Source organism: Daktulosphaira vitifoliae, unplaced genomic scaffold (assembly GCF_025091365.1).
Source record: "Daktulosphaira vitifoliae isolate Bord-2020 unplaced genomic scaffold, ASM2509136v1 Scaffold_1, whole genome shotgun sequence".
Lineage (NCBI taxonomy): Eukaryota > Metazoa > Arthropoda > Insecta > Hemiptera > Phylloxeridae > Daktulosphaira > Daktulosphaira vitifoliae.
The window spans coordinates 25,305,376-25,323,988 of record NW_026099572.1 but is presented as its reverse complement, the minus strand read 5'-3'; the positions used below and the strand labels follow the sequence as shown (position 1 = coordinate 25,323,988).

The window sequence follows — 18,613 nt, the reverse complement described above, 5'->3', positions numbered from 1 at the left end:
GAATTTTACTGCACGCCGTACGGCTGCGGTCGTCGTTAGCCATTGAACACTGCGACGAATTCCAACTGCAAAAGTAAATCACTCCGAGTTGACCTTTGATATGGGAGAACACGTCGGCCGGATTCGGTAACCGACGACGGTTTTTTTGGTTCGGCACTCGTCGATAAAACCAACGGGCCCAAACGACGAGCGGAGGAGAAAAAACGTTGACCGCCGCCGAATGAGGAGACACTCGGTCGACGACGGTCGTTATAATCATACGGTAACCACGCCTTCGTGACCACAGGCGGAAGGAAAGATCCGGGGCCGGCGTCTGGGCTAATTGGACAAGGTTGGCTGAGCAAGCTCCGCCTTTACGATCTCGCCGAAGCGGAAAAACGACTCGTTTTTCCGTCTCGAGTGATCTCCGAGGAACTGGATATATGCCACGAAACGAAAAATCAAAAAGTCTTTTTTGTGTACAAACCGAGAAACGGTCGTTGCCGGCAAGAAATTTCAGGGGTCGGTTGGTAGTGATTCGAGTGTTCCGAAGACTCGTGTGTGGCGGATGTGTACGGGGAGAGCCGTAATCAGGCCGGCATTATACGCGGATACGTTTATTTTTGCATAATAAAAAAGGCAATGCGAAAAATTACAATACGGTAAACGGGCGTTTGTGTGTGTCAGCCATCAGAGAGTGCTGCGTAGTCTACGGTTTTGATCATGTACGAAAAACAGGTAAAAACCGTCGCACGTTCAAATGATTCTTTTTTGCGTTCGCGGACAGCAGCTGATGTATTGAAATCGTATGCAAACTGTCAAGTGTTCACCAAACCGTGACTTTGTAGCGAGAAGAAGGAAAAGACGTTGAACCGTCAAAGAAATTATTATAAGAGCGTTATTATGATTTTTTTTTTCGTTTATACATCCAGTCGAACTGTGAGCGCTTTTCGGGCGGTGCGCGATCATTTCCGTTGAGAGTTGCGGTAAAAAAAATATGCATAGAATTATGCGCGTACAGTGCACGTCACTCATGTGCTAAACGGTACTTTAACGTGTTTATCGTGTTGCCAATTACATGGAAAAAAGAGGGTCGGTTCCGGACAGAAAGACAAAAGAGAACGGGAGAATCTCATATGCCGATGTGTAACTTGTACACGTTAAACAACAGTGTAGCACGTGACACCCTTGGGCTGCGATGTACAAATTAAATTTCAATTTTCCATTTATTATTTATGGCGGCCAACTTCTTCTTCTTCTGCCTTTTCCCTTCGAATTTGTTTTTCCCGAAACAACTTCCCCGTCGCCGTCTGTGTAACTGTTTGTTATATCTACACGCTCTCGGTAAAAAAAAAACCCGCGATCCTACCGAAAAAGTGCCATTGCCTTGCCAAAATAAAACTTTTACAATCTTATTGATTAGTTAAATTGTGGCAGGTGACTTTGGGGATGGGTGTGGGGGGGGGGGGGGAATGTGACTTTAGCTATTTCTCGTACAAAAACATCGCCGTCTTTGGATGATTACACAAGGAAAGCCGCAACAGTTTACGGGCGATGGTAACGAAGCGGAGGGGAGTGTATGATTTATTAACCGGCAATTTTCCGCCCTTCATACGCACACGCCCGGAATTATTTAATTTCCCGCATCATTGACACATGTTGTCTGTGTATGGAGTTGTTCTCCGCTGCAGTGTTGGAGTAGTCGCGTAAAGTGACTTCAGCACGGTCGTATACAACAGAATAGATACGCGCCAAGAAAGAGGGTCGCGGTATGGTAAAAAAAAAAAAAATAAAAATAAAAAACGGGGTCTCTTCTTCTCATTGTCACCCCGGCGGCAAAAATCAAGGGTTGTTGTACTCGGCTCATCTCACATTAATTGTACGGCGGTGCGAGTGTGTGTTTATATCCCTCGCGCCAGAATATTATTTATCTACCCGTGTTATTGTTTGTCGGGATACGGTCGCGTGAACATCCGAGTGCCGTCCCCGTTCGATTACACTATTATCAACATCGTAAACGTGTACGCGGCTGTTGGAAATTATTTAAAGGGACGAGGAACCGTTTGTCGGATGCGTAGGTACCGCAATAGTTTAGCGATTTGCCAACGTCCGGGGGCCGCGATCCGACTGATGGCGTGTCACGGAGTTTTGTCACCCGCATGTCGCTGAACACATTACGAATATTATAAATTTGTCGGGTCAGCTGCGTAGTAGTACTAAATAGGCTGCTGTTGCATCGCCCCCGCACCGGCCAACAAGCAAAACTAAAACGATATCAAATTAAAACGGTCGCGCAGCCATCTAACACGTGTTAGATGTTGTGATATTAAAAATGACCCGCAGGCCGTCTCGTTGTATCGGTCTGAGTTTGCACGAATGATTTAAATAAAAAATGAGTAATACGCAAATCTCGACAGCGGTAGTAGCAAATCACTAGTCTCTCTACGATTATTATTATGTTAATTGAATTTCGTGCACAGATTATGCCAATTGGGAGCTTGTGCAATTGTCATAGCTAATAATTTCGTGCGGTTAGTGTTTAGACTCGATGACCAAATGCCGCTAGATGAATAAACCTACTGGACTTCATTATATGTCAGTGTGGATAATTGTTCAAGATAAAACGCTTTAATGTCTGAGGTGATTATAGTCGACGTCACTTATATCTGTTAAATATCTCACAACAATCACATGCAGTGTCGTTTAAATTATGGTAGTCTAAATATGCACATTTTCACTCCGTCAGACAGATCGTTGAACCCTATTGGTGCACAGTAATAAACATTGATTTCTCTTGGTTCAGTTTCTCTGGTAAATCCATTGTATGTATTTCAATGTGACCCCGAATTTAATGTTTTTCTTATTATCATGTGATATCCAACGGACGGTTGTAGTACGGCTGTTTACAAAATAAAAAAGATAATATTTACAACTGTAGAGACACGACGATAAAATAATTTCGTACGTGGGCGGTTGTAGTGATGAGGTGGAATTTGCCTCGCAGAGCAAACAAAAAACCATATTGTACACAAGGGCGGCGTTTGTGTGTGCGTTTGCCGTACTACACAATTATTCACAAGTGAGTTTTGATAAAACGGTAAACATTGCGGTGTTGGTTCGGAACACGAAAGTACGGGGGGGAAAGAGATTTAATATGAACGCGGACAGAGGTCGTTTAAAAATTCATCGGTTGCTCAAATAGCCGCGGGAAGATCTCTGTCGTCCGTCGGCCTATGTTTCCGAACGAGAGCCGCTGGCGAATTTACAGAAGAATTTGCCAAAAACGTCAAAAAGCGACTAAAAAATTAATTACTTGATTGTTTCTATTCAAAACTCGATTTTTGTTGTAAACCGATCGAAATCTCATTTTCAGGCTTCACGTTTTGTGCACTCGTACACTGTAAAAAATGATTAAATTTCAGAAACAAAAAATGTGTTTTTTTGTCATTTCTATTTAAATTGTTTATTTGCGGGTGTAGTTGAGATAAAATGACAATTAAAGATCGTTAAATCATTCTCATTGACATTTACTTTTATGGTTTTCGAGTGACTAAAGTCAGTGAGTACACGGTTTTATCTTCAATAAAAAATACCGTTTTACCGATGTAAAACTCGTGCGCGTTGAAATTCAGTTGACAAATCTTTACTACTATTGTGCTGTCGTGGTCGGCGGATAGACAGCACCTCCTCCTCGGACATCTGTTTCGATCGTGTTATTGCGCCCGAGTATAATATCATCAACGCACGTTTCCTATTGTGTTTTTGGGGAGGTCACATAGAGAGGTGTCAGTCGAGGGACAATACATAATAGTACCCGACCAATGCGCTCTGGGGCTGTACGCAGTATGCGAATTTATGCTGATGTCCGTCTGCGTTTGTGTCACATGCAAATCTACTTCTCACTTCCCTGCGCGATACGATTTTTTCTTATACGGTGTAATAAAAAAAAAAAAATGTCAAATCACTTTTCAAAACCGACAACATGATCGCCATCGATCATTATCCCACGATCTTTATGAATAAACTGTTAATTTAGAGCAAAAAAAAATAGATGTCCATCGGAAATGCAAATCATATGGTATTCTTTTAGTTTTTTTTAGGAAAAACGTGTTTTTTTGTAATTGAAGCGATACTACTAGACTTGTTTTTTTTTTTTACAAAAATTAGTGATCGATTGTAATGATTTTTTATACGTTTCAAATATTATAAACCTATTATAAGTAAGTATACATTTTTAATGTAAGAATTTCAACGTAATTATCTTGTTTTAGATTAATTATTTTAATACGATAAATGTATTGATTGTATATGTATGAATCCTGTTAATTTATATCCAAAAATTACCTTAAATTTGTTTAAAAACTAGAAGTGTTATACGCCTGAATAATTATACTCGGCTACTGGTAGTTAATCTCTGTATATGGTTTGCCGTGCCTGCCCCTTAGTTTCACAATCGGGGTACTCTTTCATTTAAAACTAACATGGTGGTTTTGAATTTTATCGTCTCTACTTGTTCCAATTGTAAAGTGTACGAAAAAAGGATTACTGTAAAATGTCATGTTTAATTAATATACTCGCCTTAGACCGAAGAATCTTTTCGGGGCAATCATCAATTAACCCCAAAAGGTTCATCTTTTTCTTGAATGAAGGGTGCGAAAGCTCATTCTATTTTATATGGTTTTTTCAGCTCCCTTTGATGGTGATTTATGTCTAAATGTGAATAGCGTCGAGAAAGGGAGGGAAGATCTCTAACGACCGCGGATTTCGTACATTTAATGGCGAAGTTGTCCAACAGCTCGTGAATTTCGCTGTAATTAATTACAATCTTTAACTGAGCGAACGCGAGTGAATTACATTTAAAACCCATCTATTCTAACCGCGTAACATTTTATGGGCTTATCTGAATAAACGTGTCGGTTTGTATAACAAAGGTAACATATTTTTTTTGTTTTTAGGTTCGAGTTGCCGGTTACTCTGGATTTTTGGATGGAACTATTGAGGCTTGCAATTGGTTGAAATTTATTCGGTCTACTAATGACAACAGGCAAAACGTCAGAGCTTTCTTATTAGCCGGCCAGGTAAGTAAATTTGATATAAATTGGTGACATAATATATAAAACTTGTTTGATAATATTAAATAACCATAAATAAGTTTTATATAATAAGGCAACAAGCGGTATTTTATTATATTATTATTACCGTATTATATTGTCTTAAAATAACTATCGAGGATTTTACCTTTTTCAGATTTTCTACGAGCTTACTCAAACTGTAAGAGCTTCGGATGAATTGCTGTTAGGCAAGAAAGAACCTTTAAACTTAGATGCAGCTTTCGGTGACATATTGACCACGTCAGAAGATCGAAGCGAAAGGGGCTCAGGTAATTGAAACTATTCAATTAAACCGTCAATGAAATGACTAAGCGATGGGAGACCTGTAGACCAACCGTGTCTAGTTTAGTTATTTTACAAATCCCTTTAACTTATCAATTAATCACGCGCATAAATTGTTAAAATATCATTTATAAACCCCAATATCCATAATGAATTATAATGCATTGAATAAATGATAAACAACACTGAATGTGTAATAATAAAATTTAAATTAGCTCGGCACTGTGCCTGTTGGGAGGAACTTAAAAATGTACAATGAAATTATTTTTGTTGTGTTCAATTAAAACGTCACTAACGTGTATTGTCCACGATGACCCTAACAGTCGACAATGGACAGTCTGCTTAATATTCATCATAACTTGACAACTACTACTCCTCCCTATGTATTCGCACGCGCGCTTCTTTAATCTGCATCGCGTGTATTAAGCCAATATCTGTGTAAAAGCCCCGCACCATAACGGAGCTCAACAATAAGAGATATTAATAAAGAGAGAGAGAGAAAAAACAGAAATTAATTCACAATTAATCGCTTCTAGTCGTCACGGTCGCTGTTTTTTTATGTGACACACGTATACAATACGATCTGATATTGTATTATTTTTTATTGCCTTCATTTATGCCCAAGCATGGGGAGGGGGTCACCACAATATAATGTGTAAAAACAACTTTATTATCGGCAACAGACATTTCTCTTTTCGCACACCTCCCCGAAAATCCCTTAGGGGTGTAACTGCAGCTTACGGCTAATATTAGACAGTGTTGTAAAACTCGAGGCCTGAGCCCCAACTGATAATAGAACTGTTCAAACAAAACATTGGCAGTCGACATTTATACACGAATAGCGCGCGTGCAGGAAAGGGGTACGTCCCCCTTTACAACCCCACCCCCCGCGCTTTGCACTCCTAGTTATATTATGAGCGTTAATGATCTGTACGCATGTCCGTTGCATTGTACTATGATATTTGTCGTATATTTTGCGTCCGCCGACGCCAATGTACTACACGTACACACACACTGATCACAACCCTCCCGACACATATTAGGGTTGTTGCTATTCATTATTATGAATCATATTTCTGGGCGGTTTATATCATAACTCACCTTCTTCTTTTTTTTTTTTGCACCCCGCGCGCGTGTGTGTCTGTGTTTGAACAATAATATCCCGAACCCACCGTACGTACGACAGAAGCGGCGACAAACGCCTAGATTATCTGCGTCCTGTGTTAACTTTAATCGCGGCAGACATAATAATAATGGAGATGTCAGCGGTGGTGGTGGTGGCGGTGACCGGGTGCGCGTCGCGAGGGGCTCGTAGAAAACAAGCTGGAACGCACGTACATAAAAGAAAATTAGGGTAGATAATTTGTCTTCCGCCTGTTCGAGTAATAAAGACCTAATAGTTCTGAATTGATTAAATGGGATTTTTTTGTTGTACCGCAAAACCGAATCTGTGTACATGCGTTTAATACGGCGCATTATAGTGCCGAGCAAACAACGGCGGCAATAATGGCTTTGTTTGAACGGCTTAGAGGAGTTCCTGTGCGTCGCCGTTGCTGCTGCTGCGCGCGGACCAGAAGAATCGGTTGGCCAGAAGAGTAGAAAATATAGTTGTTTTTATTAATTAGTTCATTCGATTTTATTGTTATGTCCAACAACAGCACTCTAGGCGCAAAGATCATTTATTTGTTGGTTATTATTATTGTGTTCCATCGAGAGCTACGCGGTACGTGTAAAATGGCATTGAAGAAACACGTGTCGCGCGAGTCGTTTGGTTTGTTGGCTCAACATCGCAATTTCGTATTGAATTTCATTAACAGGCATTGGAAATAAATAAATAAAATTGCTACCGTGTGATAATGAACGATCTCGTTCTAAGTACTGCGGCGACTGGGTGTAACCACCACAAGTGTAATTTACTCGTTTCGTTTATCAATGCACATTAATATTGTTATTCGATAAGGAAAAATGTATTGAGCTGCTCTAATGACATTATCGCGGCGTAGGCGAGTATAAAATATGACGAACGACACTTGTAACGACAATAATAATAATTATGGCGTGAGTCACGTTTTCTTAAAACAATAATCTCGGCAAAAATGTTAAATCTCGGCCGAACGATCGTAAACACATCACAGCCAAGCGCCACGGCCTCGGAATACCAACTATAACGGCAATGCCACTTTAGAGAAGCATTAGTTAAAGAACAAAAGAAAAAAAAGACTACCAGGGTGTTTTTAATTAGCGATTATTTTACATTTCATCCGAGAAATCTCGGGGAAGACCGTTAGTTACATCTGATGCAAGTCTTAATTAAATTTCTCGGCTCAGTATCAGTCGCGATATACGGCTATCATAAGGGCTGCCGACGACTTGCCAGTCGTAAAAATCGCTACTTGATGAGGCAGCCGTCATCGCCCTTTTCCACGCAGCAATCTTAACAAGAAAATACCGCCGTAGCCGATACTGCTGTGGGACTACTCGAGTATTCATTGTGTACCGTAGCCACCGCAACAGTAGCGGCAGTTTGACTTTTTCCATTTCACATTAATGATTAACCTCGGTAATGATTAATGTTTGATGAAAATCTGACTTTTTTTGTGCGGCCTACACGAGGCGATGTCACGCGATTACACTAACCGGTTCGAACGATAAACACACACAGTACGTGCGCGCAGATGTTACTTTAGACTTCTCATAGGTCACGCGAGATTTTTCGGATCAAATCAAATTGGGGTCGGTGGTAAGTCGTCGTTCACGTGTCACGGAAATCATAAAAAATAAAATGCGATTGTTTTTTACGCCGCACTCGTCGGTCACGACCAAATAACGGTCGTCATATAATCACACGTACCCTCGACGTCCCCGAAAACTCGGTTGTCAAAAGAGTTAAGATCTCGAGAACTTCAGCGGCATTGCTACGGCGCTTTTGCAAGTCTAATGAATCGCATTAATTCGTGCGGACGCGGATGAACAGTCTAGTACTTTTCAAATCTACCATTCGATTTCATTGTAATCATTACAACGATTCGATCACCCTTTCATTATTTTAACGGTTTTCCCATGACCGGAAGAGATTCAAACTCCCACTTCCTGGTGCAAGTCGCAGACACCTGGTCGAGCATTTGCCTCGACAATCAGAATAACTTAACCCCTATTACTTCGGGTTACTTAAAACCCGCCTGTTGTTATGGTCACGTTATGGTTTATGTTTTAATCATTTTATCTATTGACTTGCTTTGTTTCGTAATAAGTTACTACGTACAGTTGTAGTACAAATATGTTATTATGTCGATTTGTCTTGCAGTTCATTATTTTTATACATATTTGTTTTTTTCCCAAGTGTCAATGCACCGTTGAAATATTGTTTTGATGTTTCGCAACAATGCTCATACTGTTCGTCTCCAACCGCGCGTTATTACTAACCAGTTGTCTAGTGTTTGTCTTGCATCAGCGAATTTTAACCTACGGGGGGCTAAAGGGTATAAACTCGTCTAAGCGTCTGGTCCACAGTGGCTATGTCCGTGGATTTCTCACGAAAATCATCGGAGTCTGTCCGGCTACAGAGACCTACATTATATGATACGACAATTAGTCCATCTGGAGTCCGTTACAGACTCATGCAGAAACACAGGAAGCAGGTGGCTGCATTTTAAAAAGATGAAATTATGGAATAACGTTTTTTTTATTTTTATTACACGCAGAAAACACTGTTGTTAGTTTTATCTTTGATACGTTAAGCTTTTGACTTTGAAGCTGCAAGTGTAACTTTTTTTAATACAACAAAAAAGGGTGACCAAAGCATATGTTTACAAATAGGGTGTCACGAAAGGGATTTTGTCGTGTGAAATCAAACGAAAACCGAGTGTTAGTGGGCGGGATATTCGATTATATATGCCAAATCCCCGATTCTAATTTTTTTTTTGTAACTTAAATCTTTTTGCAAACAATTTGTATTATTTTCTATTAGTTATTTTCACTTTATATATGAATTTTATTTATTTTTCTACATAATTTATGTGTATCAAATGTATAGCAATGAAAACGAATAATAATCTATGGGGTTGCTAAGTTGGCTGAAATCGGCCAACTTGGCAAGATTTCAGTTACAGTTTCACATTTTAACAAGTGCTGTAAAATTGTCAGTTGGAAATCCTAATGATTGCACCTGATAAATTTGTTCCAATGAGATAGCATATACCGAAGTCCCCCTTCGTCTTCCACGCTAGTGGTAAACTTATGTTGAATTAATTATGCTATCAACCGATATAGTCCCCTCTACCGTCGGGTTTCCGTTCCGGAAGGTAACTTTCATCCCTCGAACAAATAATACACACGGGGTGCATAGATAGCCAATACTACCATAGTATATTGTAAGCTTGTCGAGTAACGAGTTGTTGTTTTTACCTCAATCACGCAGCGACACCCCAAGCGTACACAATACTAAGTGTTTTACTCGTGTGCGTTGATTGATTTACGATTGAATTAATAAAATATTAATACGATTGTTCATCGTATTTTTAGTGGTCGCATCGCAAAATTCTTTGGGTTCTATTGATGGCGATGGGGATGTAGATGGTGATACCGAAGAACCCGACGAAGACGATCAAAACCGATGCATCTTATGTGAAAAGTGTTTTCCGGACATTGAACAGTAAGTGAACATTTAAGACGATGTTACTTTGCTTCGTTTAGAAAATATTATTTTTTGCTATAAAAATTCGCAACGCTTTACGCGTGTAGTATATATGTGGTTGATAGATAACAAAGTTGAGAGATAGGAGGGTGTGAACGCCTAAGTGCTTAAACGTGTAACGACGGTCATGGTCTAGAGACCACCCACTAGTTTAGCACTTAATTTTTCAAGAAGCCCTTTTTCTGCTCTCATCCGAGAATCATTGGTCGAGGCCCCTACAGTAACATGATGAGAAAGACGTGACCGATTGATACACAGTTAAAACATTATATTTTCATATCAGATTTTATTTAAACTTCAAATTCATTTATGAAATTAGTGGATATATTTCAAATTTCGTTTAATAAGTGGCATGTACTCATGTATATAAAATAGTTAATATTGCCAGTTTGCTGACATGACTTTTCTTGTAGATAAATATAATATTTGCTAAGTAATAGTGTTTTGATACAACGCAAACGCGTCAAGTTCGTGGTTATTTTTTTATTACGTTTAGTGTCCATTGTCTATTAACACCTAAAACCCTAAGTTGTATGTTTTTGTTCTAGACTGGATGATCATTTAGTGTCCGGGCATCATTACAAAGCCAATCAATACGGTTGTGAACTGTGTCCGCAGTCATACAGTTGGAGACCTTGTTTGATCAGACACTTGGCCCTCGCTCATAGTAGAAAATTTACATGTGAAACTTGTTCAAAAGTTTTCAGCGACCCGAGTAATTTGCAAAGACACATTAGAACAAATCACGCGGGTGCTCGATCACATGCATGCTCGGAATGCGGCAAAACGTTCGCCACGTCAAGCGGACTTAAGCAACACACACACATTCATTCCAGTGTGAAACCATTCCAATGCGAAGTATGCTTCAAGGTGTGTAAAAAAAACATTTCAATAATACATAATTATTTAATCGGTTCTAATTTTATTACGCGTGTCAAATAAAATTTTTATTTCCGTATATTGATAGCCGTCACGCAGATGGTTGTAATCAATAATAATTGTTCGACGGTCCGCCGTCACGTAAATGAGGTTTCTCTGATAATAAGGATTATCGTCAACTCATAGTACGTGCGATGGACAAAGATGCTTATTGTCGTTATAGCCAATTTTTTACCTCTTTGATAAAATTTTGTCTGGTCGATTCTAATTCTTTTTTTTTTCTGACAATCACTGTTGTTTACGCTGAGTAGTTCTAATCGGAGCTGTTGTTATTTTTCAGGCTTATACTCAGTTTTCAAATCTTTGTCGTCACAAGAGGATGCACGCTGATTGTCGTATGCAAGTAAAGTGTGATCGATGTGATCAGTCTTTTAGTACAGGCACGTCTTTGTCTAAACATAAGAGATTTTGCGAATCGAATTCATTGCCGACGTCGAGCAGTACTCCTACGTCGAATATGTCACAACAAGGAACCACACCTTTCTCAGTTTATCCAAGATTTCCGTTATATCCACCTCACCCTCTTGTTCATCCGTTTTATTTTCCCTCAGCAAATGGATCACTCCCCCCGCCACTATTTCCAACTCCGTTTGGACCGTTTGGCCAATTCGCTCCAAAATTAAATATGGACTTGCTATCTTTACCTGGGTTAGATATAAATCGTTTTAAACGGTCCGGTGACTCCAGTGAAAGTAATGAAACGCCCATTAAAAAGTCGTTAAATACAAGTCAAAAAACTCCTCCATCAAATAGTATTTTATTGGGCTCGAGTAAAACATCACCCTTGGTGGGAGAAGAAGCGTCATCTAATCAAAGGCCCTCTCCAGCTAGACCTAACATAACGTATACGGATCCAAAAGTAATTAAACGAGAAATACCAGGTAACGATGACAGACCGTGCGACTTAACTATGAATACAGATATAACTATTGAAGAAAACAGACGTTCGGAATCTCCCAAAGACAAGTCCGATCAACCGTTAGACCTGTCAGTAACCAAAGAAGACAAATCTCCAAAAAATGTTGAGATACGATTAACGATTCCCAAAGAAGAGGAAACTGAACGCAAATGGACTCCACCTACTCCCCCGTCTTCATACTCTGTCACAAACTTAATGGCCCACCCTAAACCGTTATATTTAGATTCTTTATATCCAACGTCTTTGGCAAATTTTACACCGGAAAGTCAAATTATGCAGACTCCGCCGTCTTTCGGCCAAGCTAGACCGTTTCCATTTATGATGACTAGCCCATCACCTGCCATTGAACATTTTCTACGGCAACCTATACCCAACTACCCGAAAACATACCAAGATATCATTCAACATAGTCAACAGAACGCTGTCAAATCAAAGGACCGATATGCTTGTAAATATTGCGGCAAAGTTTTCCCGAGATCAGCCAACTTGACGAGACACGTTCGAACACATACTGGTGAACAACCTTATCGCTGCGCTCATTGCGAACGTTCCTTTAGCATTTCATCGAATTTGCAGCGTCACGTTCGTAATATACATAGACAAGAACGAAATTTTAAATGTAATTTGTGTAATCGACGGTTTTCACAACAAACCAATTTGGACAGGCACATAAAAAAACACGAGGCGGACGATGGCACTGTAATAGGTACAGTGACGAGTAGTTCGGCGAGTAGCGTGGATGAAAAAGAAGACCCGCGGTTGTTCGAAATCAGAAGCTTTATGAAAAAGGTCACCGATAGCTCATCTGAGCTACAGAACAATAATATTGACCCTTGTTTGCCGGATGAGGGTGTAATGTATGCGTCTGCTTTATGACCCGTGGCCCCTCCCCTTTATTTGAATTGGGCTCATTAATTAAAGAAATGAGGTATTTAAGAATAATTTATTTACAACATTTTCAATGACGCCTGTTCTAATACGGTTTCTTCTTTATGTAGCTTTAATGTTTAAAATCAACTTGAGTTTTTAATCATAGTAATATTTCAACCTAATATCGCTATAAATCACCATGAGCTATTAAAATTTAAAAAATACGCTCGCACCATAATAGATAATATGAAAGTTTAAAGGTTTAAATAAAATTTATTTAAATATTATGATCTNAAAATAGATAATATGAAAGTTTAAAGGTTTAAATAAAATTTATTTAAATATTATGATCTTATATATATTAATATAATATAATTATGTTGTATTTTAGTCTGTAACTTTACTATTTAACTCAATTATAATGTTGTGATAAAATTTCCTAGTTTTTTTTATTAGGTAACTAATACCGATGTACATTTGTTTTGTTATCATTATTATTATTTATTATTAATAAATTTAAGACCAAATATCACGTTAACTATTAGTCATCACAATGATTTTGTAAAGTTTTTATTATTATCAAACAATTTTTCAATGCAAAGTTTAGAATTGTAACTATGTATTTAATCATATCATATAAGTATTATGTATAAAATTTTATTAAAATTACCAAAATTATCTTGAAATTTAAGTTAAACGAACCCAAATAAAGAAAGAAACAATGTCAAAGTACTATGAGTCTATTGTAATGTAAAATTTTAATTTGTCTTGATTTTGTCAATGTCAATTTTGTTATTATTAAAATGTAAAATTGAATTAAATTACATGTAAAGTATCTTTTAAAATAAAACAGTGTTGTAATGCATCTTACATTTTATTTTAATGAGTAAACTTCAGTAAAAGTCTAATAATGAAATAAATAATTTCATATTTTAGTTATGAGTAAATAGTTGATAAATATCAAAACTTAAACCATGTTTTTATAAAGTTATAAAATCATCGAGCTAAATTTGAATAGATTATAAATATTATACAATTTTCTGTACTTTTATGTTATATTTCACTATTATAAATATTATTTTAAGTTTATAAAATAATTTTATAAGACTTGATTTTTTTTTATTGGATATAAGATATTTGTATTAAGCAGCATTGAGTAATGATATAACTTTTAAAATAGTTATTATATTATACTACATTAGTTTATTTAAGCACACAATTTTTTTTGGCATGGAATTCAAAGAAAAAAATTTGATTTAGGATAGAAATCCAACTCTGCTCCAAAATAATACATTTTATAATAATTAAAAAAAAAAAAAGATGAAGTTTATTCATTTTTTTATTCAATTTGAATTATAAATCTAATAACTTTTTTTTGTTGTTGTGTTATTTATTAAAAATTTATTTTTTGAGAAAAAAAAACTATCTCTAAATGGCCAGTACTTTTTTTACTTATTATATTTAAATATTAAGATATTGAATTGAAAGATTACTAAATTCAATAAACATTACCATTATTTTGTATTTATGAGTAAAAAATCTAGTTAAAATAATTAAGTGGTATGCAAATTATTTATTTATTAATTTTTTCGTTTAAACTTACTAAATACAAAATGGACTCTTATCCTATTAATGAGGTAATAATAAAAACGTAATAGTACTATTTTATTTTTAATTTTATGTCAGTTAAATTTAAATTTAACTGAAAAATAAATTTCACTATTTTTACTAAATTTTTAATTTTTAATAATTTGTCTAGCTAAAAATAACTATTATATACTACAAGTTGCATGTAAAAAAAACAGTTTGCATTTTTACCCTCGGTTCTCTATATTAGAAAATATTTTTAGTAAATATTAAATCAGGTATTAAAAGTTGTTAAACTTTAAAAGATTAATACACTTTATAAATATTGTACTCATACATCAGCTTTTAAATTATATAGTTAGAATATACACTTATTAAATTCATTGATTTTTTAATCAAGTAAAAATAAAGATAATTATTATCTCTGATTGATAAAATATTATAAGCCAGGTTACCTAACATATACATGAAATTCATTGATTTATTATTTATTATATTTTATTTTTATAATTTATTTATTTAGCTAATAAATACATCAAATTTATAAGAGTATTAAATGCATTTAGATAAAAGGAAAACAAATTAATTTATTTTAAATATATTAATAAAAAATGTACAGTGTATCGGAATTAAAACGTTTATAACTTTTGATACAATAATCATTTTGTTGATTTTTTTAAAAATAATTATTGTGTTTTTAAACTACTTTTAAAGTTTTTTTTGTATTAATATTAATACAAAAACAATTAAAAATAAAAAATGCTTATTTTTTCAAATTTTCAAAATAGTCATTAAGTTATAAGCATTTTAATAGATAGGTGGATATGTAGTATAAGTGAGTGTAGCTGAGTGCATCTAAGAAAGTTAGAGGGTTGTAAGGCCTACGAAATTAATTGAAATGTTTAAATTTTTAGTTATGATCGTGTTTTTTTTTTTTTCATTAAAATTTTCTCAAATAGCAATTCAGAGTAAACAAGATTTGTTTAGCATAGAAATAAGGCAATTAAAAAGATAAGAAATATGTATATAAATTTGTGGCTCTTTGNATAAGGCAATTAAAAAGATAAGAAATATGTATATAAATTTGTGGCTCTTTGAGTAAAATATTTTTTGGTTTTAAATTAATATTTTCTATAAATTTTTTAATTTTAATATTTTATATAATTTAGTTAAGTTTTATGTATTGTATTGTCATTGGGAAAATACAAAATAGATTAAAAATTAACCAATAAACAACTAATAAAAGTGCAAATTATTAAGTTCAATTATGCCCCTAAAAAATAAAATGTAGATAAAAATAGTTAATTTATTTTTTTTCATTGCACAAATGCGTATCGATTAAAAAAATAAAATAAAAATTATTAGTCAAAAGATAATTTACGCTCAACGATTTCAGTAAAATAAAAAAGTATCATTTGTGTCAATAACTGAAAAATGCGAAGAAAAACTTAGTTATTGTAACCTTATTTAAAATTAATGCGAATATTGTTTACTAATTTTTTGTTAATACTTCTAAAAAAATATATGTTTTAAGGAATAGAAAATTGTACAACGTTACGTATTTAATCAATATATAAATAAATTTCAACTAATTTAAGAAATCATATTCGTTGTATAAAATGTTAAAATTTTAGCATTATTTTTCAACAGCCGTTTTAATATATTTATTAAACTAATAGATTTACCTTTCATAAACTAATAATTATGAAGATTTAATATTGAAAGCAGTTATTTATGTTAAGTATGAATATGTAATCAAAAAAAAATTAATGAATCCATAGTGGACCAGAATAAAAAATATGGGACAAAATTAATATTAATTAATATTCGTCTGGTTTTCATTAAAATTTTGATAAAAAATATTATTTCTAAATGCAAATTCGATGTCATTATTGAATTTGTTGACTATCTACATATATTTTTAATTTAAAATAAATCATCATAATTTACTGCATGTTGAATGCCATTAATATTTATAAATAATTATGATAAAAAATACCATTATAACTAATGTAAATACTTTCATGATATCACATTGCACAAGTGTTTTTAAAAATTAAATAGATATTATAGATGATAAAATACCGTTTTTAGGAAAAAGTTAATATTTAAAAAAATCACTGTTAGTTTTTTAGATGAAAACAGCTATTCAAAAAAGGTCAAATCGTAATTCTTTGATTGTTTCATAGAACATGCACATTTTTTAAAAGAAATTCATCATTATATAAAATTATACCATTAGTCAGTGACGGGTCTACATAAGGGCCAATTGGGGTAGCAGTCCCAGGGTTCAAGGAAAACTGTGACCCTGAGATTTTTGGGGGCGTCATAGCTGATGAACTGGATAATACTCGGTTAAAAATGTTTGAATGTCATTTTTAATTTGTGTTATTTAAGCCAGAAATTTGACTTAGAGTAAATGGAAAAATTTTTTTGCTCGACAGAAAATTTTAGGCGCATATTAAATACATACAGCTGTGGGTCACTGAAAACTTTTATACGCCACTGCCAGTAGTTTAAATTATAAATAAACTATTTTATTTTAATTTAAACATCGATCAATTTTTTCTAAAACTGCGAAATTGTATCCTTATTTCAATAAAAACTTTCAAAATAATATGTAATAAAAGTAATATAAAAACCTGTCCACTCAAAATATTATTAATTTTAATTAATATAAAAAGTATAAACTATACTTAATAGCACTAGTCAACGAGGGATTTTCATCAAAGACAAAAATATATTTCTCTAAACCAATTTTTTTCGCTAATTTAAAGTCTATAATAATTTTTTATCAGCTCTAGTTTTTAGATAATTACTAATTATAATTAGTAAAAAACAAGTAATACGAAAAATTTGCTTTTATTTTTACAAGTTTGATAAAAATAAAAATAAATTTTTTCTGAAATTATTATTGATTTAGATTTTTAATATATTAACAATTTTCTGAGCATATTGTTGATTCAAAATATTATGTTTATAGTCAATTTTTTTGTACTGCAAAGTTGATTTTTTACTTATATATATATATTATAATAGTTATTGTATGGATACGATAAAAAGAAAATAACTTATAAAAATTTACATTTTTATAAATGTCATGGTTTTTTCTAATATATATAATATTTAAATAACACACGAGTATTATGGCAATATTTAAAAAATAAATAATTTTTTATTGATGGGAATTAAAAATCTATGGTCACTTTGTTATCAAATCGTTTATAATAATAATGTTTATAATCCTGAAATGCTTCAATATAAGACAAAAGAATCTCAATATTATACTCCTCAAATAAAATTTCTAAATACTGTAGATAAAAAATTATCCTCTTAAAATTACCACTTAATGGCGGGTAATCAAACTTTTTTTGAAATTCGTTTATTTTTTTTAAGTTTTCATTACTGATACTCTCAATAAGATTTTTGTTTTCCCATGATATATTATTTAAATCGTTAGCCAAAAATTGGGCATCAGATTCATTCTTGGTAAATGTTGGTAACAAAGTTGTCATAATTTTTTCAACGTTTAAAATTTGTTCATAATGTGTCACATTTACACCTTTTTCAATTTCTTTCGAACAATTTAAATTGTTTACAAGTTGTAACACTTCATTGTCATCGGGTCTAAAGAGACTTTTAAAGAAATTATTTTCTAAAAGAAACTTTTTCATTTTTTTATGGCCTACATTAAAAGATGCAAAAAAGATATACTTTAATTTCCAATATTCATTAGCATGCAATAAATGCTTTCTTATTAAATGTAATGCAACTGTTCTTATAATATTTAAAATTTTTTCTTGATAATTTCTTAAAGCAATGACCCAAAAGTCATAATAATAACAATCTTTCGCTTTTTCATAATCTTTATTAATATCATCCATTATTGCTTTATAAACATTTTTGTCTTGATCGCCGAATGTCATAATTATGGTTTTTAAAACATTGTCATCATTTATTATTTTGTGTAAGTAAATACTTTTTAGGGAAGCCCAATTTTTTTCTGTTTCATTTTCTAATAAGATATCATTGTCGTTTTGTATTTTATTTATTATTTCTGTAATATTATTTATTTGTGTAGTTTGATTTAAATTATTGTCATATTGAATATTCATTTTATATTTATTATCCTTTCTACATAATTTTGCACTATCTATTAACTTATTTTTAGTATCCTTTATAATATTATTAATATAAGCAATATTTGGTTTAACATTTTCAGTTCGGAGTCGT

General features: G+C 33.8%; 1 protein-coding gene across 3 annotated transcripts in view; it reads left to right on the top strand.

Moving 5' to 3' along the window:
* The window catches only part of LOC126905676 (histone-lysine N-methyltransferase MECOM), a 71,430-nt gene extending 57,802 nt beyond the window's left edge, over nt 1-13,628 (top strand). Inside the window, exons 3-8 of one of the 3 annotated variants that reach the window (XM_050685615.1) lie at nt 4,935-5,057; nt 5,227-5,359; nt 9,894-10,023; nt 10,614-10,935; nt 11,285-13,053; nt 13,114-13,628. In XM_050685615.1, the coding sequence (XP_050541572.1) occupies nt 4,935-5,057; nt 5,227-5,359; nt 9,894-10,023; nt 10,614-10,935; nt 11,285-12,799 (2,223 nt within the window). In that variant the 3' untranslated portion in view covers nt 12,800-13,053; nt 13,114-13,628. The remainder of the gene's footprint in view (nt 1-4,934; nt 5,058-5,226; nt 5,360-9,893; nt 10,024-10,613; nt 10,936-11,284; nt 13,054-13,113) is intronic. The other 2 variants (XM_050685623.1, XM_050685633.1) reach the window with 2 other exon arrangements.
* Nucleotides 13,629-18,613: the final 4,985 nt, after the last annotated feature.